This window comes from Rhineura floridana, chromosome 11 (genome assembly GCF_030035675.1).
Source record: "Rhineura floridana isolate rRhiFlo1 chromosome 11, rRhiFlo1.hap2, whole genome shotgun sequence".
Lineage (NCBI taxonomy): Eukaryota > Metazoa > Chordata > Lepidosauria > Squamata > Rhineuridae > Rhineura > Rhineura floridana.
In genome coordinates, this window is record NC_084490.1 from 25,559,803 (window position 1) to 25,587,798 (window position 27,996).

The window sequence follows — 27,996 nt, forward strand, 5'->3', positions numbered from 1 at the left end:
GGGCATGAACTGGTGTGGGGCCAAGGCGACTGCAAACTAGGGTTGCTGCTGGTGTACCATTCATCCTGCTGCCTATCAGCTTCTCTGAACAAGCTGGCAGAAGCTATCTTGGGCTATGCTGTTGGAGGACCCCAAAACAATAGACCTGGGTGATTTCAGTATCCATCCTGAGGCTGCCTTTAGTGTTCCAGCTCAGGAATTCATGGCCTCCATGACAACCATGGGTCTATCTTAAGGTGGCGTTGGTCCAACACATAGGACAGGACACACCTTTGATTTGGTTTTTGCTAAAGATGGAGGAAGGGATGGTCTTGATATGGTCTGTGTAGATGCCAACCAATAGTCATAATCAGACCACTTTCTGGTGAAGTTTGGACTTAGGGCTTGGATCATCCCCTGCAGGGATGGTGGACAGATGAAAACAGTCCACCTATGCAGATTGATGGAATCCACTGGATTCCTGAATGCCCTGGGGGAGTTTTCTGTTATGCTGTGGAACAACAAGTTGAATTGAACTCTTGACATGGTTGCCCCTGAATGCCCTCACCAGCATTGTAGATCCCGGTTTGCATCTTGGTACACCAGTGAACGAAAGGCAATGAATCAGGCTGGACTGTGGCTAGAGTACAAGTGGTGAAAGAAGTGCAGTGAGGCAGTGAGGAAAAAAATGAATCAGAACTAGGATCAATGTAGGCTATGCCAGACCTTGTTGTTATAGGAGACCTATTTTCCTTAGTAGATGAGTCCACAGGTGCTTTGGTTGAACTACAGTTGTTCTTAATTGGATTTGGTTCTTACATTTAAATCGTTGAGCACTTACACTTGTTTTCTTGTTTGTCTTATCTGTTAATAATGCTTTGTTGTGTGTTTTTTTGGGGAAGCCACACTGATGGCCTTACAAACAGCATTAAAATATGTTAATAAACTAAATAACTAAAGAGGACAGACTGTACTCAGTGCCCATAGACCTCTGACTGTTGAAAGGGGAGATGGCAAAAGTGTAAACCAAGGGAGAGGCAAATAGGATTGAGTATGTTGGGAAAGGAAGATGGAAGAAGAAATATGTAGATATAAAAATAACCTTCTCATTGTCTGGAACAGTCATTTCCTCATTCACACTGTTTCTAGGAACAGAAGATTATGACAACAACATTTTTATTGCTGTCAACCAACCATTAAAGATTATACCATTAAAGATTATACATAATCACAAAGTCAACAGAGCAAAGATGAAACTTAAGAACTAACAATCACTGAATGTCTAAAAGATATTACTGCATCCAGTAATATTGCTACCTATTCAGTAATGAATCTATTGGACCGCCACCAGCAGGAAAATACTCAGAAGGGTTGCTAAAGATCAACTGGGAAACTGTCTTATAATGGGGTAGATGATACGTTCTCTGGTCCCTTGATAAAATCTACAGTAAAAAAAAATGCACATGGGAAACTGTGTCAACTTCCAGTTGATTACATAGATAGCACCTATCCTTGATAGGAACTATAGCAAATCTGCCCTCTAACATCTTTGAAGGTAAAATGTTGAGAACAGCTTTTGCGGCAGAGGGTTGAAATAAGACACTGAGAAAGTAAACTAGGTTGAACAAAGGGCCACTTTATTAAACTATAAACCAGAACTTTAACTAACCTGCAGAGGAAAACCTAGGTGCAGAACTATCTATCAGCAAGTCTTTGTTTATAGCTGTTGGGCGACCAGCCCCTACTGGGACAAGTGTAAGCCCTTTTATCTTAACCCTTACCCCAGCCACACCTGTAGGTGAGCAGGGGGGCCTACCCATGTCACCACCCCCTGGGGCCATATAACTCTGAGTGGATGAGGTAAGAAGGCCCCAGAAGCCATCCATATCCTGCCTTTGGGCCATAAACCCCTTCCTGGCAGGCCTCCGGAACCACCAATCACCTCCAAAGGTGCCTAAGGGGGCCACCAAGCTGACCTTACCTACTTCCCTTCCTACACCTATCTGCCACCAAAAGGGAACAAATATCTATTTAGTCCCCCTTTACCCCACTGCCGAGTACAACGTCTTGCAGACAACTGAAGCTGCAGGTTGACCTTCTTCCAAGCCCAATCTATCCCTTTTGTGTCCCACACACCACACCAATCCCTGCGTGGGAGAATGTCTGACCACAGCAGATGAACCAAAGGCCAATGTTGCCTTATAAACTGCAAGTCCTCACATGCTTGCAGACAAAGAGCCTTGCCCTTCAGTAAACCCAGGTCATTCCCTCCCAGGTGAATGACCAACACGTGCGGAACCATCCACACCAAACCATGCTGGAATAACATGGGTAGGAGCCCATCCCAGTGCATCCCCCGTCAGCCCAGCCATTGCACTATGGCCCACCGACCGAGGCCCAGCTGCAAAGCATGGCTTTGCAGCCCTATGGCCCGCACAGAAGGCCATGCTATGGCCGCAGATTAGGATGTGCATCCACTGTGTCCCCCTCCAGCAACCTGCCAAAACAAAATAATTACAAGAGGTTAGGCCCTAGGCCCACCTGTCTCTTCCAATGGTTGAATATAGCCTCTATGTGCTTTCAATCTTCATCTCCCAATGGCTTGTACCTGCGTAGCCGAAAATCCATTACAGGCTGCAGTAGAGGCAGCACCATTCATGAATGAATGGGTCCCAAAACTCATAGGGTCTACCCCCAAACTACTTTGGTAAGTGCCCAGAACTGAAATTTAGTTCATGAATAAACAAGTAACCCAGCACTGTCCCCCTCACAGCCAAAAAAACAGTACAATGCCCTCACTGGGCAAATGTCCAGGACAGGGGATGCAGCTAGAACTACACTACTCCCCTTATGCCCCTGGTCCATCTTAGACCATCGCAAGGTAACCGCAGCACAACCCCCTTGTAAACGAACATCTGACAAGAGAAGTGCCCACAGAGATGAGTCCGACCTTTCTGCAGCAATTTGTATTTTAAAATATCATGAAAATCCTTCAGCATTTTAGTGTAAATTTCTAATAAATCAATTTTTGTCTGTGATTTTGACTAATGTACAAATTTTTGCATGATATTTCCCCTAATAACTGATTTTTGCGTGTTATTTTCACTCACATACTCATTTTTATGTACACTTTCCTAGTGATGTAAAGGCCTGCGGGGGCAGAAAAAAATGGAACAGGAGTATTTTTTTAATATATGCCTTTTTGTAAACATTGGTTGGAGAACTGCATTGCAAATTTTGGGTAGGTGCTAATTTTGAAGGATGACTGTGTTCTTATATTGGTATGGAAATGTGAATTGATAGATACAGCATTAAGTGTGAAGTGAAGGGGATGGAGAATTATTCTTCAAAAGGGTTACCAGATGTCTGGTTTTTGGCTGGATACTCTGGATTTGGGGGTCCTTTCCAGGTCTCCAGGTGAGTCAGCTTAATCTCCAGACTCTCAGCTTTTGTTTTTTTAAAAAATAAATTTCTAGGTGGTCTGATTCTTGAGATATACACCAAAACATCAGCTACCACCCCCCATAATTTAAGTGAAATAATCTCTTTGCTGGCTGCTCTAACCCCACCCTTTCAGGTTTGTAGCCAGTAAGTCAAGTCAGGGTTGTGATTGACAAGGGATTTCTGGGCCTCCAGGCAGTCCTTGGACTCCATTGCAAAGGTAGAAATCTATTGTTTTTCCCCCGTTTATCTGAAAATCGCATAAACTGAGTAAGTACCAACTCTTTTTTTCTCTTGTGTTCTCAAGTCAAACAAGTTTAAATTTTCCTGTACTATTGAAGATGGCAGTGAATTCAATGAATTCAATAGGACTTACTTTTGAGTAGATATGATTAGGATTGTGCTGTAAATTGATGGGACTTTTGAGTGAACATAGCAAAGAATTGTGCATTTGTGTTGTAAATCTTTCTCTCTCCCTTCAATCCTATTTTTAAAGCAATTAGGCAGGGTTTACACAGATATCACTGTTTTTATTATGTAGGAAACTAATACTGATTTTTTTTAAAAAATGTTCTGCAATGATCAACTCATTTGGACAATGAACTATTATAATGGGCCTATTTATTTTTAATTTCCTCTGTGTGTGTGTGTGTGTGTGTGTATGTGTGTAGTCTTCTCAACAACTCTGTGAAGTAGGGTTGCTGATTGGAAACCATGGCAACTCACAACAAGAAATAAATCCCTTCAAAATCCAATAACCATAAAAACAAGTACAAACACTTGCAAAATAGCTTAAAGTGGCATGATTCTGAATTTTGGGTTGGGTGAGTGTTCTGTATCACTCGAGGCTGCAGTTCTGTGTGCACTTCCCTGTTTGAGTAAGCCCCATTGAATACATTGGGACTTGCTTCTGAGTAAACAATCATAGGGTTGCACTACAAATATCTTTACAGGTTGTGTAAATAATAAACATCTTTGACAGTCATGCTTATATAAATATTTCTTCATTTAGAGCACATGACTTCCACTAAAGAATCCTGGGAAGTGTAGTTTCCCCTTCACAGTTATAGTTCCCACCACCCTTAACAAACCACAGTTCCCATAATTCTGTGGTGGGATTCATGTCCTTCAAATGTGTGTTGAATGTGCTTTAAATGAATGGTGTGGATCTGCCCTAGGTATGATATACATTCATTAGTGAATTGAAAAGAACAATTTTTAAAGATACTTTTCTAAACAGGGATATAGCTCAGTGGTAGGGCATATGCTTTGCATGCAAAGGACCAAAATTCAATTCTGGAAAAGACTATTGCCTGGAATCCTGGAGAGCTAATGCTAGTCCATGTCATCAGTACTCAGCTAGATGACACCAAATGGCCTGAGTCAGTGTAAGGCAGATTCCTTAAATGGAAAGAGACCCAAGGGCCACAGTGACTCTAAAATTTATTTATGTATTTTATGTACAACATTTATATATCACTTTACTGTAAAAACTGGAGAAGTGTGAAATCCAAAAGAAAAATCCATTCTAATTTGCACATTAGTCTGGAAAGTGAGGATCAGATCAGTTCATATGGGAATTTATAAATATAAATTTTCTCAAGCATGTAGTGCTGTGCTGAAAGCTGTCCTTTTCTGCCAACAAAAAACAAAACAACCCCCCCCCCAAAATCCCTTTGCTATCTAAGAAAGAGGATGCCTCTTCCGCAGGGAGTGAGAAATGTAACCCAAATGAATTAACATAAAGTTAAATTTAAGTAACCCTGTCTTTCAGACTTTGAGAATTTGATACATAAGTTTCAAAAACTGAAACTTAAACAAAATAAAACCAGGGAGTGTAAATTTAAAATTCATGTAAGAAGATGTCAATCAAAAGCACACACAGAGGCAAAAATATACAGGGGATGGGGTCGGAAAGAACCATTTTGCAGAGGCTGGGGTTTGCAACTACTGATAAAATAGTATAAAGAAAAACGTGAAATTCATTCTTATATATTCATTTGATTAAAATTAAGTTTTAAAGTTTCTGCTTTATTAGTTGTTCTCTGTTGTTCAGTTCAGGCCTCAACACAATAATATAACATTTAGGTAAAAAGATGCAAGCCAGCAAGCCAGCACTAGATGTTAAAATGGAGAAGACTTCCACAGCTACAGTGTATTTTCCTTTAGTACTTAAGTAGGTTGGAATAAAGGAGACCCAAACACTGCAAAAGACCAACATGCTGAAAGTGATAAACTTGGATTCATTAAAACTGTCAGGTAACTTCCTGGCAAAAAAAGCCACAGTGAAAGTGATGATGGCCAGGAAGCCCATATAACCTAAGACACAGTAAAACATAGTCACAGACCCCTTATCACATCCTAGTATAATTTCTTCAGTCACAGAGTGCATGTCAGCATATGGAAATGGGGGAGACATTGCTAGCCAAGCAGCACAAATTGCTACTTGGATAAGGGAGCAGCAAAGGACAATGCAGCTGCCCAATTGTTTCCCCACCCACTTCCTCATTCTGCTTCCTGGTTTGGTAGCCATAAAAGCCAGAACCACTGTGATGGTTTTTGCCAATATGCACGACAAAGCGACAGAGAAGATTACGCCAAAACTAATTTGTTGGAAGAGACATATCATCTTCTTTGGGAGAGCGATAAATAGCAAAGCACACAGGAAGCAGAATAAGAGGGCAATGAGGAGAGTGTAGGTGAGACTCTGATTGTTGGCTTTGACAATGGGAGTGTCTTGTTGCTTTATAAATATTCCTAGCACCAAAGCTGTGAAGAAAGAAGAGGAAAGTGCAAAAATGGCTAAACTGATCCCCAATGGTTCTTCATAGGACAAAAAGTTTACTGTCTTGCGAATACAACAGTCTTGTTCTTTGTTTGGATATTGATCTTCTGCACATTCAAAACAGTCATCCATGTCTGAAAAAGAGGAAAAAGTTTATTTCTGTTTTCTGTTATTATTATCATTATCGCACAAATATTCCTGTATCAATGTAAGAAGTTAGTGGCATTGTTGTTTGGCAAAGAGTATGTACTGGAAATTGTATTTGTTTTGTTTGTGTGTTTTGTTGAAGCCTTGCATATTTTCTTTCTGGAGATTTCTTACAGCCTTTGTTAAGCCGAGCAATTAAGCCCCCAAGCCCCAATGTTAAGCCTCCAAGTCCATTGTTTGTTTGTTGTTGTTGTTGTTGTTGTTGTTGTTATGTGCCTTCAAGTCGATTACGACTTATGGCAACCCTATGAATCAGTGACCTCCAAGAGCATCTGTCATGAACCACCATGTTCAAATTTGTAAGTTCTGGTCTGTGGCTTCCTTTATGGAATCAATCCATCTTTTCTTTGGCCTTCCTCTTTTTCTATTCCCTTCTGTTTTCCCCAGCATTATTGTCTTTTCTAGTGAATCAGGTCTTCTCATTATGTGTTCAAAGTATGATAATCTCAGTTTCATCATTTTAGCTTCTAGTGACAGTTCTGGTTTAATTTGTTCTAACACCCAATTATTTGCTTTTTTCACAGTCCATGGTATGCACAAAGCTCTCCTCCAACACCACATTCCAAACGAGTTGATTTTTCTCTTATCCACTTTTTTCACTGTCCAACTTTCACATCCATACATAGAGATTGGGAATACCCTGGTCTGAATGATCCTGACTTTGGTGTTCAGTTATACATCTTTGCATTTGAGGAGCTTTTCTAGTTCTCTCATAGCTGCTCTCCCCAGTCCTAGCCTTCTTCTGATTTCTTGACTATGGTCTCCATTTTGGTTAATGACTGTGCTGAGGTATTGATAATCTTTGACAAGTTCAATGTCCTCATTGTCAACTTCAAAGTTACAGGAATATTCTGTTGTCGTTACTTTAGTCTTTTTGACATTGAGCTGTAGTCCTGCTTTTGTGTTTTCCTCTTTAACTTTCATTACCATTCATTTCAAATCATTACTGGTTTCTGCTAGTAGTATGATATCGTCTGCATATCTTAAATTATTGATATTTCTCCCTCCAATTTTCACACCTCCATCTTGGTCCAATCCCGCTTTCCGTATGACATGTTCGGTGTACAGATTAAACAGGGTGATAAAATACACCCCTGCCACACACCCTTTCTGATTGGGAACCAATTGGTTTCTCCATATTCTGTCCTTACAGTAGCCTCTTGTCCAGAGTATCGGTTGTGCATCGGGACAATCAGATGCTGTGGAACCCCCATTTGTTTTAAAGCATTCCGTAGCTTTTCATGATCTACACAGTCCAAGGCTTTGCTGTAATCTATAAAGCACAGGGTGATTTTCTTCTGAAATTCCTTGGTCGTTCTATTATCCAACGTATGTTTGCAATATGATCTCTGGTGCTTCTTCCTTTTCTAAATCTAGCTTGGACATCTGACATTTCTCGCTCCATATATGGTAAGACCCTTTGTTGCAGAACCTTGAGCATTACTTTACTTGCAGTTCCATTGTTTGTAGATAACTTGAATCATAATGTACTTTGGAAACTGCATTAAGTTCAGCTGAATATGTATCATTGTAGGTGATGATGATGACTATTAGATATTTATGCAGGCTTAGAATTAACATAATACTTTCATTCACCCTTTAAGGAAAATCAGAATGTTACTTCCTCATGTGGAAACTGACTTCTGTTGGGGGAGGGGTGATTTGTTTCCTGAGCTTGTCCCTGTGTGGACTGGCCTCAGATCTAATTTGTACATGGGTGCTTCATGCAAGTTCCTTAGGATTATATGATAACCCTGTACACAAAATATCTTACCATCATGGTTTGAAATTTTCCCTTCTGTACATGGGATGCAGTCGTAGCAGCAAAATGGTGCCCCCTCCTTCATTTTCTTGCTATACCCTGGATGGCACCTCTCGGTACATACAGAAATAGGCTGAGCCTTTTCATCAATGAGAGAAGATAATGAAAATCTTATTATTACATACCAGAAATAAAGGCAATGCTTGGCCCATAAATTTTGTGTGTGTGTGTGTGAGAGAGAGAGAGAGAGACAGAGAGAGAGAGAGAGAGAGTATGTGCATGCCGTGTGCTTATGTGTTACCATTCAGCAAATATCTGAGTAACTGTGTAGGCATTGTTCACCAAAGTAAACAAATTCAACTCCCTGTATATTTCTGCATATGTTATATGGTTCAGAAAGATAACTTTATTTGTTTATTTACTCATGCCTTTCCTTAAATGCTTTCCATTAATTCTCAATGCAAAATGATCATGAGACGTAAACTAAATACATGATTCCAGCAAAAATTTAAGCAAAGCCACAAGACTGTCTTAATGAAGTTATGAAAGTTCATTGATTTTTAAGGATCTAGTCTAGGTATACCTTAGTTTGTATATCACATTCTATGTCTAACCCTAAACTCTAAAATGTTGTCTAAGCCAGCTTTCAGTTCTTGCAGTTAGCTTTGTTGAATTTCATCATATTTATTTGTGTCCTTTCATTCAGATAAATATGAAATGTCATCGTACTTTGCAGTCCCTAACAATTATACAGAAATACAGGGAATGGGGAATTCAATGTTTTAAAAAGTCTTAAAGGTCCTAACATAGGTGAGAGTTACTATGATAATGAAAGTCACCGATATTTAGTGTTCACTTCTAAATGGGACACTTTCCAAATTACCTGTAGTCTGATTCTACCTGTTTAAAACTGCTGGGCCATGTAATGCCATCTTCATTAATAGTGAATGCTTTTGCTCTGGCATCCAGCCTCCCAACTCTCACTCTTTGAAAGGACTGGTTTGGGAAAGTAACCCAGTTTATAATATCAAATCCAGCTACCAATTGTCCATGCTGGTCAAAAGAAATCTCATCCCCAACACTGTTGTTAAATGCGACTCTCTTCAGGAATTGGTGGAGCTAGAATGAAAAAGAAAGCACTCTATTTTCTGCAACAATTTCAGTAGGTAACATATGAAATGGTCTCATTCTTCTCCAAGTACTGTCTATTCCTCTAGGCACCAGTTCTTCAGGATGTACTGGACATACTCAGAGAGACCTAGCACATCCCATGACTTAACACATCATTGAATTAAGAGCACCATTCTCTTGATGTGCAGGAGGCTGATGGGTAAATGATAGGAGGCTCAGAGGCCCAAAGGACATATCTGGGCTAGTCCAAGTTTTGCTTTGTCTAATCAAAGGTCTGTGGTACACACAGCATGCCAAAGGTCATACATGGAGAAATGCATCACAAAAGTGTGCCTCTCATGTTGTTCTGCAGCAGGCCAAGTTTATTGGGCCCATTCAAGAGATATGTTTGCTCAACAAAATCCATTGTTTGACCATAGAAACTGGTTGGAGCTTAACTTTATCTCATTCCTAATGTGATGGTTTTCATTACTTGCTCATCATGCACAACATAACTTGCACTGACTGATGCAATTTCAGACTAAACTAAGTGGAAATGTTCAAAGATGTCACTTTATCAACTAAATAATTCATTTCTGGTTCCTTGATAAAAAAGGATGGATCTAGAAGATGTAGAAGGGAATGGAGTCTTCGTAAAAATCCATTCCCCTATCTTCAAATTGCCATAGAAACATCAGAAGTTTGTATTGGACAGTGTTGGAAGAAAATAATTCTATTTTGAGGGCAATAAAGTGATGAAACTGAGGTTGTCATACTTGGGACACATAATGAGAAGACATGATTCATTAGAAAAGACAACAATGCTGGGGAAAACAGAAGGGAGTAGAAAAAGAGGAAGGCCAAACAAGAGATGGATTGATTCCATAAAGGAAGCCACAGACCTGAACTTACAAGATCTGAAGAGGGTGGTTCATGATGGATGCTATTGGAGCTCTCTGATTCATAGGGTCACCGTAAGTCGTAATCGACTTGAAGACATATAACAACAACAACAGATAAATGGAGAACCAGTAAAAGAATCTGAAAAATTGCAGCAGTGTGTGCTGCGTGCCTAAAGCTAATTTATTCATTATAACTATATTTGTACACTACTATTTCATTAAAAAAATTTAAAGCAGTTTACAACAAATAAAAAAAGTGAAAACCATTAAAATGTGGTAAAAACAAAGGTCATCTCTCATAAAAATACATCTTAATTGCCTGCATAAGCCTGGCAGAACAGAAAGGTTTTCTGCAGACGTTTAAAGTTTAAAACATAAGGCACCTGGTGAATCTCTTTTAGCAGAACTTTCTAGAGAACTGGGCCAATGACACTGAAGGCTGAATTTGGTGCTGATATTAAATGAGCTGCACCAACTTGGGGAATGGCCAATGCCACTTCTGCCAATGATCTCAGTGGTAGCACTTGGAAATATAAGGGTTCAGGTGGTCCCTAAGAGACTGTTATGGAATCAATGGATGAGATAGATGGTTTCTTTGTGTCCCCTCCAAGCCTGTGGTCTTATATCTGAAGTTGGGATATGCAAGCAATAAACCTGTCTACTGGTCAGACTAGTTTCCTTTGTTAAGCTAGACTGTGAGTTATTGACTGTGGATTTATTGAATAGTCTGTGAGTTATAGACTATGGACTTATTGCATAGTCAATCTGCATATCCAAAGGGAGCTACTGGAACTCTTTTCAGAGGAGAGGCCCTCCTCTCACATACCCATCCTTCAGCCAAAGAGAGGCTTGTGTTTTTAGTATAGTGGGAGGAAAGGCTGGGAACTGGAATCAGACAGAGAGGCTAGCTTGCTGTCTGGACTCCCAAAGCTATGCGCAATGCAAAGCAATATCTGATTGACTGCTAATGCCGTGAACCCTTCCATCTTCTCAGGTTGGAATGTGTGTAAATAAAAACCATATATTCTATAAGTCACCATAGTCTCTACTGGCTTTTTCCCCAAAATTAATACAAGTACCTTGAACCTGACTCAGTAGTGGATGGGAAGCCAGTGTAGAATTTTAAGAGCAGTATCACATGTTGTCAGTCATGTGCCCCCATTATCAGTTTGGCCGTTGCATTTTGCACCAGTTGAACCTCTGAACCAGGGCCAAGCTTAATAGATTTCAGATGAAAAGAAAGTAGGGAATGTTCATTTAAAAATATGTGTGTGACATTTATATATGTGCACTGATGAAAGTAGCTAAGAAGGTAAGTTCATGAAAACACTGCACATGTTGGGACTGCTATAATAACCAATACATATAATGATCTCTCATATTTGCCTGCTTAGGCCATTACCTGCCATGACTGCTGATCTTGGAGATTTACCATCCTTCTGTGTTTGAGTTGGCATAACTGCATGGCATGCAAACCATGGGCCACAGCATAGACAGCGTTGTAGATGTTGTAGCTGTGACCAATCATGGTTATTTCAAAAAAATCCCCAGGAAGGCTATCCAGTTTCTCTGTACCAGTGCAGTATTTCTCAGCTTTTGTGTTAACAAATATATGTGGTAATAGACACTCAAATACCTGTACCCAGAAATCACTGATAAAACCATCTGCTTTGGTCTCCAAATGGTTTCTGCTCTGAAGAAAATTATGGAATCCTAATACTTCATTTGAGTGAATGGTGAAGCCCAAAACACCATTGATAGCTTGTTTATCCCAACCCTTTTGATAAGGATATGAATTAAGTTCCTGCTGAACTGTAAGAATCCACACTTTACCTTTGGGTGGCATTGTATCCTGTTCAATTTCTGGAATGAATAGCAACCATCTGAAATGTGCTATATTTACTGCATAGACAACCACGACATTTGCATTGCTATGTAAGCAAACATTATATATTCTCACCAATGAACTTAACGCTTCATAAAGTTCAGTGACATACACTGATTCAATTCTTTCTATGAAGGAAAAACAGATTCCACTTTGGGGAAACATTGTTGATATTGTCCACACAAACCTATCCCCATTTTCATTATTTTTTGCAATGATTCCAACCCACGTCCATCTGAAGTGCAAAAGTAGCAGGAGAATTCCTTTATGCTCATAGGCTTCATTTGGGACCATCTGGTAGAAGGAACAAGTTTCAGCGTTATCATTTATCAGTGGAACAGAGCCATATGTGAACTGTGGAAAGATATAACGTGGATAGATTCAGATGGGATGGAACAGGATATGTCAAGAGAAAAAAAGAAACACTAGTGTGTACTTTCATTCCACCTAAGTTGCAATGACCAAACACTACTAAATAATAACAGAATTTGAATCCACAATGCAATGTGTTTCTTTGGTGTATATAATAAATATGGATTTAAAATGTTTTCACTTTTATTTATTTATTTCCAAATTATTTATATACCCCATTTATATACTGCAATAACAGAGTGATATACAAGTAGTATATTTATTTATTTATTTTAAAAAGGGTTCAAATGCATATAACACATACAGTGCCACAGTAACTAATTTTCCTCCACATATTTCTAGTAAATGTTATAGAAATTAAAGAACACAACCTCCCCCAACATTGCCTGGTCAACTTAGCGGTCTGATTCCCCTCAAGTTTTCTGTGATCTTTAGAAATATGATTTGGTTGCAATTAACAGCTTATTTATAAGTAAGAACAGCTGATGAAGGCCAAATCAGCCTGCACCTGTAACCTGAAATGTGACTTTGGACTTATATTTAGAGTATCAAGGATTGCCACCTTTAGTTTAAAGAACCATTTCTATGAATTCTTGCTGCCAAAGGAAATTTTCATGGAGGATAAGGCTATCAATGGATACTAGCCATGATAGCTATGCTCTGCCTCCCTGGCCAGAGGTGGTATGCTTCCAAATACCAGTTGCTAAAACCCACAGAAGGAAGGAGTGCTTTTGCACTTAAGTCTTGATTGCAGGCTTCCCATAGGCATCTGATTGGTGATTGTGAGAACAAGATGTTGGACTACATGGGTTGGCCTGATCCAGCAGGCTCTTCTTATGTTTTTATGTATAAATACAACAATAAAGCAAGGGTGGCACCAGGCATAACTGGGCCCTTGGGCACCAGACTGCCCCGGGGACCCAGCACCTGCCTGTTCTACCTACCTCTCTCCTATCTTTGTTGTGGTGTGTGGTGCGTGCACAGGGCTGCCATCAACCAAGATGGCAGCGGAGGCTTTTCTAAGGGGCTGATGACCCTGCTGCCATCTTGGTTGATGGCATGAATGCACAGTACACTAAGTGTGCGCACATGCCTGCCATCAACCAAGATGGTGGTAGGGGCATCAGCCCCTTAAAGAAGCCTCCACTGCCATCTTGGCTGATGGCAGCCCTCTGTGTGCACAGCAGCAGAAGACAGGAGAGAGGTAGGTGGAACGAATGAATGGGTGGGCAGCCTGGAAGCTCCCTCCCATGGAAGGGGAGCTCTACTGTCTCACACTAGTGAGGGCCCCTTCAGGGGCCCCTCTGGGCTGCAGGGGCCCTCAGCTAGTGCCTGACCTGCCCTTCGTTTGGCGCCGGCCCAGCTATAAAGCATAAAACATCATTAAAAGCAGTACAAAACAATAATTACAATGACTGGCTAGTCAAAAAAGTTTCAAACTGTTGCACAGGCATTTCAGCATAAAAAAAGTCTTTAAGAGATGCCTGAGAGTCAGAGTGAGGATGCATGCCAAATCTCTGCTAGAACAGAGTTGCACAGCATGGGACTAACAACCTTCCCAGGGGACATATGGACAGCAACTGCAGATATTTTAGCAGAGGTTTCATATGCTTTGGGGGACTTGTGCTCCCATCAGCAGTCTGGCCTCTGCATTCTGTACTAACTGGAACTTCCAGACCAGGAACATAGGAATCTACCTCATATGGAGGTAGACCATTGGTCTGCATTGTCTACAATGACTGACAGTGGCTCTCCAGGGTTTCAGGCAGGAGCCTATTCCAGCCCTATCTGGGAGATGCCAGGGACTGTACCTGGGACCTTCTGCATGCAAATGCAGGTGTCCATTGCAGTAAACCAGTCTTGAGGTTAGTAATGCATGGACTACAGTGGCCAAATTATTTCAATATGGCCATAGCTGGCATACCACATGGGGGTGGTAAAATGCAGTCCTAGTCACAGAGGTTGTTTGGGCCTCCAGTGACAAAGATGTATCCAGGAGTAGCCCCAAGCTACATACCTGCTCCTTTAGAGACAGTGCAACCCTATCTAGAATGAGCAAACTGAACTATCTTCCACTTACCTCTTACCCACAGAACCTCTGTCTTCCCAGGATTCAACCTCAGTTATTGGCCCTCATCCAATCCACCACTGCATTAAGCACTTATCCAGGTCTTACACAGCATCTCCTGATTCAGATGTTATGGAGAAATATGTCATCTGTGTGAGTGTACTGATAGCACTGTGCTCCAAAACTCCTAATGACTGCTCCTAATGGCCTAGATAACACTGGGGACAACATCATGCCCTGTGAAACCCCATAGCAGAAGTGCCGAGAGGATAGAGAACACTCCTTCAATGTTACTGTCTGGACTTGACTGTGCAGGTAGGAATGGAACCACTGTAATACAGTGCCTCCAGTACCAATTCATACAGTTGATTCAGGAGGATACCATGGTCAGTGGTGTGAAAGGCCACCGAGACACTGAGTAATAGTAATAATGTCACACTTCCAATTACAAAGCCATAGTTAAGTGATATTTATTCTAGACTAGCATACCCTTCTAATGTTACACATATGAAAATACCGAGAAGCTGATGAAGTTGCAGTATCCCTATCCACACTTTCTGAGCAACCCTTCCATTACCCCCATTAATCATTGTTAAGATTGCTTTCTGTTCACTGCAATAGCCTGTCCTGCGCTGGCTTCAGAGGGGGGGGATCCTGAGACCAAGATATTTGGCACTCTGGGTATGTTTTGAAGGCACATGTGGCTAACACCTTGCTGAAGCTAAATAGGTCTGAGCCTGGTGAGGGTCTGGATAGGAGATACTCTGGAAATTATGTTTGCCACCTTATGTTTGATGATGAAAGAAAGGTGGAATATAAATGTTAGGAAATACAGTACATACATGTAATATAATGGTTTTGAAACAAAAACCCTTCAGAATGTTAAAAAATAATGAAAAATACCGCAGCATGATACTTTGCATATGATTGCATCCCTTGGTAAAACACATCATTTTCATCTCCGGATAAATACATATGGTGGCAATCTTAAGTCCTATTGAACTAAGTTCATTGCTCCCCAAAAGTCAAAAACAGGGACAGTGTTTTATTATGAGCAGGTAACAGAAGATAGGGACAGTTTTTGGTAAACAGGGGAAGTCAAAAGTGTGAATTAAAACACATTTTCAGCTTATCAGAGGGTTGCATTTTGCACTGTTATACCATAACAGGCCATAAGAATTATATAGTAGAAACACACACCACAATTTGGGTAAATGCAGGCATTATTTCTCTTCACAAACCACTGCTAAATAAAGTAGCTTTGCCTTATAACTTTGCTATATGTCTTATGTGCAAGTCTGAAAGTTTATCTCCATTTAGCAACAACACAAAGTCATATCTGACTGGGAAAAATTAAATGGCTTATTACATCACCATGACACATCCTACCTGTGGAACTTTGTACATTCCTAGTACTGTTGCCATGTGGAGAGAGGTTTCAGAATAAAGAGCTCCAATAACAGCCATCAGTTTGTTCTGGATACCACACTTATAGTTTGGGATAAATCTGTTCTCTGTTGAGAGAAGTTGCAATGTGCTATGGTAGGTCCAATATGGAATGGAGTAACATTCGTAGATGTGAAAGCCCAAGGTGACATTGGGTAAAATACAGTGGTTTTCATTGATCTCCTTCACAGCATATACCAATGCTAAGGTGTGCAGATAGTTCTTCGGCAGTATACTACAATGAGATTTGCATGCAATATGAAAGTAAAACTTTGCTCTTACTAAAACCATTACTACAGTGTTGTTATCAACCAAGAGCATCTTTTACTGAAGATGCAACTCACACAACTTCACAGTTAACATATCTAGAATAGGGATGTACCCAAACCCATACTATGGCTGTTTGGTGACTATTAATGTTACTAAGCCTTTTTTATGTGGGTAAAGGGCTACAATTAAGTAGGAGCCTGTGTCTGTAAGGATTGCTGTAATTCATTAGGAAAACCAACAATGTTAAAAATATACAGTACAACAGAACACCACAATTAGCTGTATTTAATCTGTTCAAAGGTATGAATAAGGATATAATATATATAGCACAGTGGGGAGGAAAGCCTGGCTGGGAGTCCAGAATCCGTGAGTTCAAATCCCCGCTCGTTTCTCCTGGGTGTCAGCTGAAAGATCACCCCCACAGTGAGTGGCTCAGGGGTTATGTGCCCTGCCACCTGTGCAGCCGTGGGCAAGCTGCATAGTCTAGGGTTGCCAGGTTCTTGGCCTGAGATTGATCCTGTATCTTTAGGAGAAGAGCAAGTCAGCCAAGTGCAGGTGTTCTTGCAACGCTGTAATGAGAAAAACCACAAGGTGGAATTTTCCCTTCTCCCTGCACAACTTTTAAAGATACAGAAGACCTCTTGCTTGCCAGGCCCAGCCTCCAAGAGGTCTTCTGTATCTTTAAAAGTTGTGCAGGGGAAGGAAGAATTCCACCTTGTGGTTCTCCTCATTACAGCGTTGCAAGAACACCTGCACTTGGCTGACTTGCTCTTCTCCTAAAGATACAGGATCAGTCTCAGGCCAAGAACCTGGCAACCCTAGCATAGTCCCAAGGAGCCCAGCTGGCAGTTGTGGACAAGGAAGGGGCTGGCTTGTGCAGCTGTGGCAAGCTGAGCAGGCCCTAGCCAGCTGGGGAGGACTAGCCTGAGAGGGAGGCAATGGTAAACCCCCTCTGAATACTGCTTACCATGAAAACCCTATTCATAGGGTAGCCATAAGTCGGGATCACCTTGAAGGCAGCCCATTTCCGTTTCCATATAAAACATTAAAAGGTAATTTATTAACGGCTGCCAGAATCACCACAGTGAAACATTGGAAAACCTTACAGGGAATCACAGTGGATTACTGGTAGCGAAAAAATATGGTACCTTGCTTTTAAGAAAAAAATTAACATACAAAAGTATAATTCTCCATCTTTGGAGATGGCAGGTGTTGCCACCACTCACCATATGTTCAGAGGCACGTTACCAAATTCTTCCAAGCTACACAGGAAGTGGATTGGACTGTGAAAGACCAACCCAAATTGTGTTTGCATTTTGACAAATTTGTAAGGCAGTCCAATATCTCAGAGAGGAGAACAGGTGTCCTGCTCCCCTGGTGCATTCACTACAGCTGCCCAATTTCCCTGCTTTTTAAAGTTTGATAGAAATATCTGTGGGCTATAGGTATGTTCTTAAACCGCAAGGTTTTTTGCCTATTAGTGAATTACTATATATACAGTGCCGGTCAAAAAGCTCTCCTCTTCACCTTTGAAGGAAGTTTTTATTCCACATTGTACCTCTTTGTAACTAGCTATCCCTGTGTAGTGATACAATATGGAAAGCACAATCTGCTTTGCATGCAGCAGGCTCCAGGTCCAATCCTTGGCATCGCCAGGTAGGGCTGCGAGCGGCTGCTGCCTAAAACCTTGGAGAGCCACTGTCCATCACTGTAGACAATGCGGATGTACTAGTGGTCTGACTCAGTATAAGGTTGCTTCCAAGGACTCTATGTTGATAATGGGAAAATGTCTGATTATGCAGTTACTGTATGTCAATGCCAACACATTATGTTAGATTAAAGGATATGACTGATGTTTAACTCGTTAACAATTTAACGAGTATTGGAACTCAGTACACTTTAATGGAGATAACATGTTCATATAGGATGAACTAATAAAAATCCAGCTATCATTTACCTTTGATCTGGGGTACATCATTTGGTATTTGTCCATTTTAAAAGAGAGATGCAGAGATTTAAACTTCTTTCTAATTAAGTATGCATAGAATAGCAACCTTAAATTAACAGTCTGCATGCATATGGCAATGAATCGGGAGGTTGTCAGTTTTATTTCATGTGGCTTAAAGTTAAGGACACATATCTCTATTTGTTTAGCTTATTTTGGTTCTTCTGTGATATTCTAAATTGGTTTTCAAGTAAAATATTTATTAGGGAAGGGATATAGCCCAGTGGAAGTGCATCTGCTACAGAAGGTCTGATGTTCAATCCCTGGCATCTCCTGGTAAGGCTGGGAGATAATCCTCTCTGAAATCTTGAAACAGGACAATATTGAGCTAGATGACCAATCGTCTGTCTCAGTATATAGCAGCTTCCTATGTTCCTATTGCTTTTCCTTTTAACAAGGAGTGGTAGCTTTTTCTGAATAAACTGTAACATATACAGACTTCTGTAGGAGCTATTTTCTAAGGACACATGTCAAGGATTTCACTGTTAATATCTGAAAAAGGTGAGCATATTGAGGCTTTTGTATAGAAATCAATGTCAATGTGATCAGTAAATAAATAGTTCAGTTGCTTCAATAATAAATACATTCAACCAAGAATTCCTTAATCATGTAATATTTTCCATTAAAAAAAATCTTACAAAAATATGGTGTGGCAATATAATTGGTGGAGGAGAAAACGGAAGATATATGACAAAGGTAAAATAGATTTTTAAAGGTTCATATAACAATTTGGTCTTTTGCTCTGGATTCTGGTAGGATACAGGTAAGCACTAAAATAACATATTCATTACAATGACTAACAGAACAGATGGTTTAAAAAAAATCAAAAGGTTTTGGCTTCCAGTGTAGTTGAGGGCTTAAGCTTTTAAAGCTTAGATATATGCTGGAAATTGTCTTCTCAGCAAAGTGAAATGTAAAAATGACTTTTCTGACTTTGATGATTTCCTACTTAAATGGTGTGATTAGCATTTCATATCATGGATGTTTAAAAATTAAACATTAGGAGTGTGTGTGGAAGGAGGTTGTAATGAACACTACATGTGGGAAGGGGGAAGGTTTTAGCTTTCCTTCCTTAGCCATGTTTTAAGTAACCATTCCCCACATTAGCATTATAAACCAGTGGGGTTCTCTTATCTATCTATCACTAATTGCTTGTGCAGGGGGTGATTTTACTAACATCACAGCTGCGGAGGGAATGGTTAAACCTCCTTTCCCAACACACTGTGGTGTCCATGGCAATCCTACCCACCTTACAAATGCTATTTTTATGCCCGCAATCTATGTGTATATTAGTGTCCAACCATATTTCCAGTATATCACTGTTGGTTGGTTTCATTCCTTCTTTGAAGTCAAAGGTGTGAAGACAAGCAGTTCCCTCTGTTTCTTTTCAGGAGCACAATAAAAAAAAAAGCAAAAGAATAAGGGTGGGGAAAATGAGTTCTTCTTTTCAATCTACCTGAAAAAAATCACTTTACGTATAACTGTTGCTAATTTCAATCCATACAGCTTGTCTATCTGAGAGTATGGCATGGAAAGAAAGAAAGAAAGAAAGAAAGAAAGAAAGAAAGAAAGAAAGAAAGAAAGAAAGAAAGAAAGAAGTCCTTACGGAGTTTCTTCTATCAGTTCATCATCAGGGTCTTTATCAAAGGTGTTCAGTTTTTCAGGCAAAAAGAACTGAGAAGTAATGCCACCAATGACTAGATCAGCAGGTTGCAAATACCTATGAAGAATAGGGAAGGGATCACTAATGATACAATGATGAGTTTTATGTGCCACATGAGGCATAAGCATATGCAACAAGATCAGTAATATCATTATCCTACATGCAAATCTCCCCTCAAAACATGAAATTCCTTGTTTTCCCATCATTCTTAGAGCGTCCAAGAGTACATCATTCTGATTGCTATGGCCATGCACTCTTCTCATATTTTGCTCTGCAGCCTGCAATATAAATCCTGAAGCCTCAGAAATCAGATAACAGTAGTGCAGAGAATGTTTATTCCACTCGTCATACGCTCAATTCTTGGTTTTGCTAGTGGCTACAGGGCTTTGACAGTGTGTTCAAGAGAAAGCAAAACTAATCAGTCATTTTAATAATTATAGTGACGTGAGAGAAAAATTACTTGTTTGAAATATGGTGTCTCTGTAGCATTGCTGAGGAAAACATGTTTGTCACTTCTAAGCCCAAATCTTTAGTGGGATACTTATTTTGAAGATGCCTCTCAACAAAGGGGATAGTTAAAAAGGATATTTAAATTTTCAGTGCAAAGTTGTGCAAATGTTCAGTGCAAAAATGATTGTGGGTCAGGGCCTCCCTCAGTTTCTCATTTTTTTCAGTCTTAACTTTAGTTCACCATATTTCTGCATCAGTTTGTGATTTATTTATTTTAAAAACTTCTTAAGAAAATACTAGTGCACATTTCTCCTAATATACACGTTTTGCAGGTAGTTTTGACTAATATACACATTTTGCAATTTTCCTTAATATAATGCATTTTAAGTTATATTCACTGCTATCTGTTTTGATGCTCTTTTCCCTCAATATACACGTTTGTCCACTTTTATTTGAGAACTGCATCACAAAATTCAAAGAAGTATGAAATAGGAAGCCCCTTTGTGGAATATGAAGTCACAGTTTCACTCCTGGTAAGTCCTTCTTTTGTAGCTGACTGTTGCTGGCTAGCCCGGCATGCAAAACATGTCTGGGATCTTGTTCTTACTGTGTCCTGTATGCAGGCCTCCTGCCAAGAGTGGTATTTGGATGCTGTGTTGTGTTCTCTCTTTCTTCCCTTCCCTTTCTGAGTTGCAGTCACAACTCAGAAAGTGTTTATTAGATGATGCATGCATGAATGGTATAATGGGATTCCTAGGGGCTTTTATTTGCCAGATGCTTGCTTGCTACACCTCGGTGACTTATTCAGGGGAATGTACATGGTCACCAACCTTTTTGGGGGCTAATAGGCACATTTGGAAGTGCTGTGGGCACCATAACCTCTGGTTGCCTCTTTCCCACTCTGCATGGGCACTGTCCCCCTCCCAGGTGAAAAGACAGAAACACAGAGAGACACTATTCTCTTGCACTCCTTTCTCTCACTCACTCTGGCATTCCATTCTCTCCCTTTCCTGATTTCTTTGATACCTCACTTTATCTCCCCTGCCCATGCTCTTTTCCTTCCCCAGTATCTCAGATTGCTCCCTTTCCAGTGCTCCCTTCCCATTTTGCCTCCTGTTCTCTCAGACACTTTGCATTCTGGTCAGGTGCCAATCTGAGCCTTGCAAAGTGGGAGATAGCATCACTCCTACAACATCCTCCTTCAGCACTATGCACATGTCAAAGGGGAGGGTAACTCCCTCACCATCTCATGACAGAGAAGGAAGAGGTGGCTCAGAGGCTTCATAGCCATCACATTGGCAACCCCAGCACTATGGGATTTTGATGTCTGACAGATGATGCCTTGTGTGTGTAATGGAGTATGGCACCATCACAGGAGCATTATGGATTAGCTCTAACCCTACCTGGTTGATGTAGGAGCTTTGTTTTCATACCATCCCATCATTGGTGTGAGTCTGTAGTATTGCAGTTGATGTTGATGATTTGGCTGCTGGTGTTGCTGTGTTCTATTAATTTTATTTATTTAACATATTTATATACTGCTTGATTGTTCATAGTTCTAAGGAGTATACACAAAAACAAAAACAAAACAAAAACAGAAAATGAAGTAGTGAAACCATAAAATGTTTTCATAAAACTGAACATTAAAACCAATGTTCTATATCTTTGCAATGGTGTGCATTTCTACTCAACATTTGCCTTGGAACTGTATAGGATAATGACTAATTTATGCCAACATTACTCTAGTGTAAGTGTTCTGAACTGATTACAGAATTGATCCTTCAAGGGTCACATTCAACTGCAAATATTTTATATCACACAAATCTTGTGATACCGACCATCCCTGTATTAGGTCTAGTCAACACTAACAGCAGATCACATGATAAAACTACTATTGGGTTGTACTGCTTCAGTTGGGAAATCTCATTATCAAATCTTCCTCCATATTAACTCCATACAAATATATAACTAGTTGCTTTCATGGGATGAGTGTCACTATTTTAATGACAGAAACACTGGTCTTTGGGGGAGAATTATGTAGATAATAATTGTGGCCTACTGCTGAAATAAAGCACAGACACTGTTCTTTGGGTTGAATCATGGGCCACTTTATTGACCATAATTCAATTAAAATATGAACCTGCAGAGGGGAGCTTAAGTGTGGGTGCATCCTGATGAGCCAGGCAAAGCCTGCTTGCACCTATAGGGCAACCAAACCTTGCCTGAGCCAGGGGCTGCCCTTTGCCAGACCTCCAGCTCAGGCCACACCCTGAAGATGTGTAGGGGGTCCAACCCATGTCACCCCCCTCAGAGTCCTGAAACTCTGAGCAGATGAGGCACGTTGGCCCCAAAGGTGGCCCGTATTCTGCCCCTGGGTCATATAGCCCTGAGCTGCAGGCCTCTGGACCTCATATCACCCACAAAGGTGCCTAAAAGTGTCACCTAGTTGCCCTTCCCCTTTTAACCTTTCCCCGCATTTGTTTGCCATGAAAGGGGGACAAGCCTCTGCTTAGTCTCCCTTTCCCTTTACCCCACACCCAATAACAATCTTGTGTAGGCCCTTCTGCAGGTCCATCAGGAAGATGTCATTGTCCACATCTGTCAAATGCACACCATCTTGCTGAAAAAGCTCCAACCTATCATGCCTTATCTCTGGGTGGTGAATGACAGAACCCCAAGAGTCCCTCAGAGCCTTCTGGATTTGCCTATTCACCTTTTTGCGTGTCCTGTCCATCGCCCATGGGTCACCAGTGCAATTCCATTTCCTGTGCGGCACGATGTCCGACCATACCAAATGCACCCCCGGACAGTGATGTGCAATGGCCGGGAGGTCCCTATATGCCTGCTCAATTAGGGCCTTGCCCTTCAACAGACCCAAGTCATTAACCCCAAGGTGGATAATGAGAAACTGGGGCATCGTCTGTTCCACCACCAGCTGAAACAATGCTGGTAGGGGCCCATCCCAATGCATCCCATGGCGGCCGAGCCACTGCACTGAGGCCCATTGACTGAGCCCCAGCTACGTACCAAAGCGAGACTTCGCCGCCCTGTGGCCTGCCCAGAAAACCATGCTGTGGCCACAGAGGAGGATGTGCGCCTGCCCCGTTCTTTCCCAGCAGCCTGTCAAAACAACAACAACCAACATCAGGACACAGGGTAGCAACTAGCTCCTGGCCTTGTGCATCTCAGCCAGTGGTCAAACATAAGTTTTATATGTGTCCGAGGACCATCTGCCCACTGCCTGTAGCCTCTCCTTGGGAAAACACAGGTGGGCAGTGGTGGAGGCTGCACCTATCCAACATGAGTGTGTCTCGAACATACGCAGGCCAAACCCAGGTTGCGCAGTGCGGCCTTTGCTACTGTCCAAAACTGATACCTGGTGAGGGGCTGGGCATCCCTATGTATGAACAGGTACCCTCACTGCGGCCCCCAAACCACTGCAAAGCAGCACAGGGCAGTTACCAGACAAAGTTCCTCCCGCTTGCAGAGGGCTAGTACAATCAGGCGTCCCTTATGATGTTGGTCCATCTTGGACCCTCTGAGTCACAGGAGGGCCTTCTCTGTGTTCCAGCTGAGGTCAGAAACCAGAAGGGACCGCAGGGACTGGTTTGTCTTGGAACCCACCACCACTTCCCTGATCCGAAAGGCACTGAAAAATAGGGTGAGGGCAGTTGTGTGATATAGCAGAGCTTCAAAAGGGGAAGAACATAAGTCCTTCCACTGTCCCTGTAGGCCAAGCAGTAGTTCTGGGGAAAGGGGGAGGCGGGCATCTGGAGGATGTGGGCACTCTTGGGACCAGCCCTCTAGCATACGGTGGACCCTAAAGTCACCAGAGTAGTCCTGAAAGCCCTGTGACTTTGCTAGCAAAGAGAGACCTGAGAGCTTACCTCTGCTGGTCCTGACTGAGAGGCCCCTCAGTTTGCCCTCCATGCAGAACTCCATAAGATGCTCCACTGGGATGGGCCACTCCTGGGCATAGCCCCTGGCCTCCCTGAAGTTTGACAGCTCCCTACCTGCTCCCTGGTAGCTGGCCATAGTGCTGGGTGCCACGGACAGGCTTATGGCCCTTTCTGACTTGGTCCTCCAATCTCTCATAGCGCTGGGGGAACAACATCCGACTGAGCCCTTGCCCACAGTGCCAGCTGGCAAAACCTCTCCATCTGGTTCCGTGGTAGAGCACCAGCAATACTGTTGTCAACACCTGGAACATGGCTTGCAAGGAACTGGATATTATAGCGAAGGCACTGGAGCACGAATGTTCGCACAAGGCACATAACATTGGGGTTTCTAGAAGACTGGGTGTTGATGACCTACACCATAGGTAGGTTGTCACACCAAAAGTGGACTATGGAGTTACACAACTTGTCAGGCCAGATGTGCACTGCCACGACAATGGGAAAAAACTCCAGGAGAGTAAGGTCTCGGGTTAGCCCAGCCTGTGCCCAGTCCTGTGGACAGCTGCCATGACACCATGAGTGACCCCAAAACCACAGGAACCAGAGGCATCAGAGTTCACCTGAAGCTCGGCCTCCAGCAGGTGGTCCCTTCTCCATAAGGAGACTCCATTAAATTCCCACACAAAGGTGGACCACACCGCCAGGTCGGCTCTAAGACTGGCCATAACCCGTGTGTGGTGCTGGGTCGTGATAAGCCCAACATGTATGCACAGCAGGAAAGCACGTCCAGGCACTACAACCCTGCACGCGAAGTTCATGTGGCCCACCAGCTCCTGGAGTGTGGACAACGTCACCTTCCTGGACCCGACTACCTCTGAGATTTTCCCCTTAAGGGCCACTAGCTTATCTTGAGGGAGCCTACAGCACTGGGCCACGGTATCAATCTTGATGCCCAGAAAAGTGAGGGCAGTTGATGGGACCTTGGTTTTCTCGGCTGCAAGGGGGACACCGAGTTCCCCTCCCAGCGCTGTGAAATGGGCCATAAAGGCCTTACAGGTGCCAGAGCCTGCGGGGCCTGCAAACAGGAAGTCATCCAAATAATGCACCACTGATTGCAGGCCTGCCCATCTCCTGACTGCCCACTCCAGGAAAGACCTGAAGTGCTCAAAAACAAAATTGAGCAGCCCATAGGCAATGCCCTATCCACATAATATTCACCTGCAAAAGCAAAGCCCAACAGCTCAAAGTCCTGTGGGTGAACAGGGAGAAGACTGAAGGCTGACTTGATGTCACATTTTCCCATAAGGCCCCACAGTCCCTAACCATGCACACTGTGCAATCAAATGATGTGTAGCAGACAGAACAGAGGTCCAATGGGATGAAGTCATTGACTGACTCGCCCCGAGTAAAGGACACGTGGTGTATTAGGCGAAATTCACCTGGTGCCTTCTTTGGAACAAGACCCAATGGGGAAACTCTGAGCGAGGGGATGGGTGGTGCTGGGAAGGGGCCCAACACTCGGCCAGCCTTCACTTCTTTCCCAATTTTTTCCCAAATGACCAATTCCACACCCACCACTGACTTAAGATTTTAGGGACATAAAAGGCCACCTGGGACCCAAATAGGGGATTCGAAAACCCACTGTGAAGCCCTCCAGCAAAAACTGTGTGTCCTGGACTAGAGGGTAAGGGCCAAGCCAGTGTTGGAGCTCAGCAAGCTGGGGCCCTTTTCCCTGAGCGGTGCTTGCAGCTCCTGGCTTTCTTGGGCCTGTTGCCTCCCTGTTCACACCCCTAAAGGGGCGGCCCCTGGGGCAGTTAGTGCAGGCGTGGGGGCCCTCACATCTCACACACTTGTGTCAGAATCTGCAGAGGCTCCGACCGCAGGAGCCATGGGAGCTGAACTCCCAGGAAAGCAGGTGGAGTTGAACCCCCTGCCCTGCATGCCTGCGGGGAGGAGCTGCTGCCACTTGCCAGGCTAAGAGGTGGCCATTGACTGTTCTGTCACCAGCCACGGGCTTGGAGTGTGACATAAACTGCAGCCACAAGTCAGCCTCCTTTTTGTCCCAGGGGAGGGAGGTATCAAATGCCACCCTCATACGGAATGGCTTATCATAGGTGAGCCAAGCAGCCCCCTGAAACTCTGAATAACCTCGATATATGATATTGAGGTATTTAATAAGCACTGAGCCCCTATGTGGCTGTTTCTGCATCACCACCTCCATGTATGTTAGGAATGCAGGCAGCCAGTTAGCCCAAGTGCACTCTGTGCATTGCCACTTGGGTTTATCTGGTTCTGTGTCCTCTCCCTTATCCTTATCTTTCTTAACTGTCTCCCTGTATATAAGTGAGAATAGGTCCGCATACTCACCCCTCCATATTTTCTCCTTGATGGTGGGCAGGAGGTGAAAACCCAGTGGGGCTGACATCTCTCCAAAAGGTATGGCCCTGTCTCTAACTGAGCCAAGAGGACCAGCAGCCTCTGTAAGAGGGGCAGCCGATGTGGAGGGCAGAGCCCCCCTTCCATCGACATCCCTCCAGGGGACTGCCAGACTTGCTCACAGGCCTCTCCTAGATGTTGAGACTTGAAGGCACATAACAACAAACAACAACAGGGGCACAATCCAAACCCACATTCTGCTTGGATGAGCAAGCTAGGATGTGGTGGATCTCCAGCTCAGCTGGCTGCTTCCTGGCTCAGCCAGGCTATGCCAGCATATCTCATTCATTACAGCTCTGTCACAGATATGATTAACTTGTTCGTCCCAGCTCAGCTGGCTGAGATGAGACTAGTATAACTTATGCCAGCATAACTCTCCCAAAATAGGCATTCCAGGGGAGTTGCAGGGACAAGATTGGGGGAGGGGCAATTTATGCTTGATCATCCAGCTCAATTACATAACCCAGAAACTCAGCTGAATTTACAATGGTAAGCCCTCCTCTGAATGGGGTTTGGATCTGGCATACTTTATGCTAGTTTAACTTAAAATAAAATAATTTACGCTAGCTTCCATGACTCACGATTGCTATGTGAGCTATTAAAGGCTTGAACCGTTCAATTCCCCCCCCCTTTACTCCACTAAGTCCTTCCACATTCTCAACTGCCCTTCTGTAGGTTCTGGAAGCTAACAGGACTTTTCTTGCTGTTGTTTTATTTTCCTTTTCTAAACTAAAATATTTCTGTGTACCTATGGAGTCATGGAGAGCCAATGTGGTGTAGTGGTTAGAGTGTTGGACTACGACCTGGGAGACCAGGGTTCGAATCCCCACAGAGCCATAAAGCTCACTGGGTGACCTTGGGCCAGTCACTGCCTCTCAGCCTCAGAGGAAGGCAATGGTAAACCACCTCTGAATACCGCTTACCATGAAAACCCTATTCATAGGGTCACCATTTTCCATGGAGTCATTGGTTTAAATCATTGCTTTATTCATGGGTAGCACTATTTACTTGCAAATCAAGATGTCCTTGGCTACCAAAGTTCAGTATGTAACAGACAAAATGTGTTTTCCTTATTATAATTCTAGTCATTTATAGACTTGTAAAACCTATAAACCACCAGTGAAAGTGAATAAGTGACTTTATTAACAGAGATCTCTGTAGACTGTTTCTACATTTCATTTTGACCACTGATGAAGGCCTTGTAGAGTGTACAGCTTTGATTGACCAGCAGAACCAGAAGTCCAGTAGCGTTTTAGCGTGCTTAGTTATGCCTGCTGCAGGATGAAATAATAGACCACCAGCCAAGACGTTCAGGAAGA

The 27,996-nt window shown here is 42.5% G+C and overlaps 1 protein-coding gene across 1 annotated transcript; it reads right to left on the bottom strand.

Annotated features, from left to right (window-relative positions):
* Window positions 1-3,441: 3,441 nt before the first annotated feature.
* LOC133367584 (vomeronasal type-2 receptor 26-like) lies at window positions 3,442-23,079 on the bottom strand (the record flags this gene model as incomplete). Its single annotated transcript, XM_061591679.1, has 8 exons — window positions 22,883-23,079; window positions 19,839-19,952; window positions 15,901-16,192; window positions 11,589-12,365; window positions 9,075-9,293; window positions 8,187-8,313; window positions 5,490-6,339; window positions 3,442-3,466 (listed from the first exon to the last, which is right to left on the bottom strand). Coding segments are annotated over exons 1-8 (2,601 nt in total), but the record flags the coding sequence as incomplete, so codon positions are not given.
* Window positions 23,080-27,996: the final 4,917 nt, after the last annotated feature.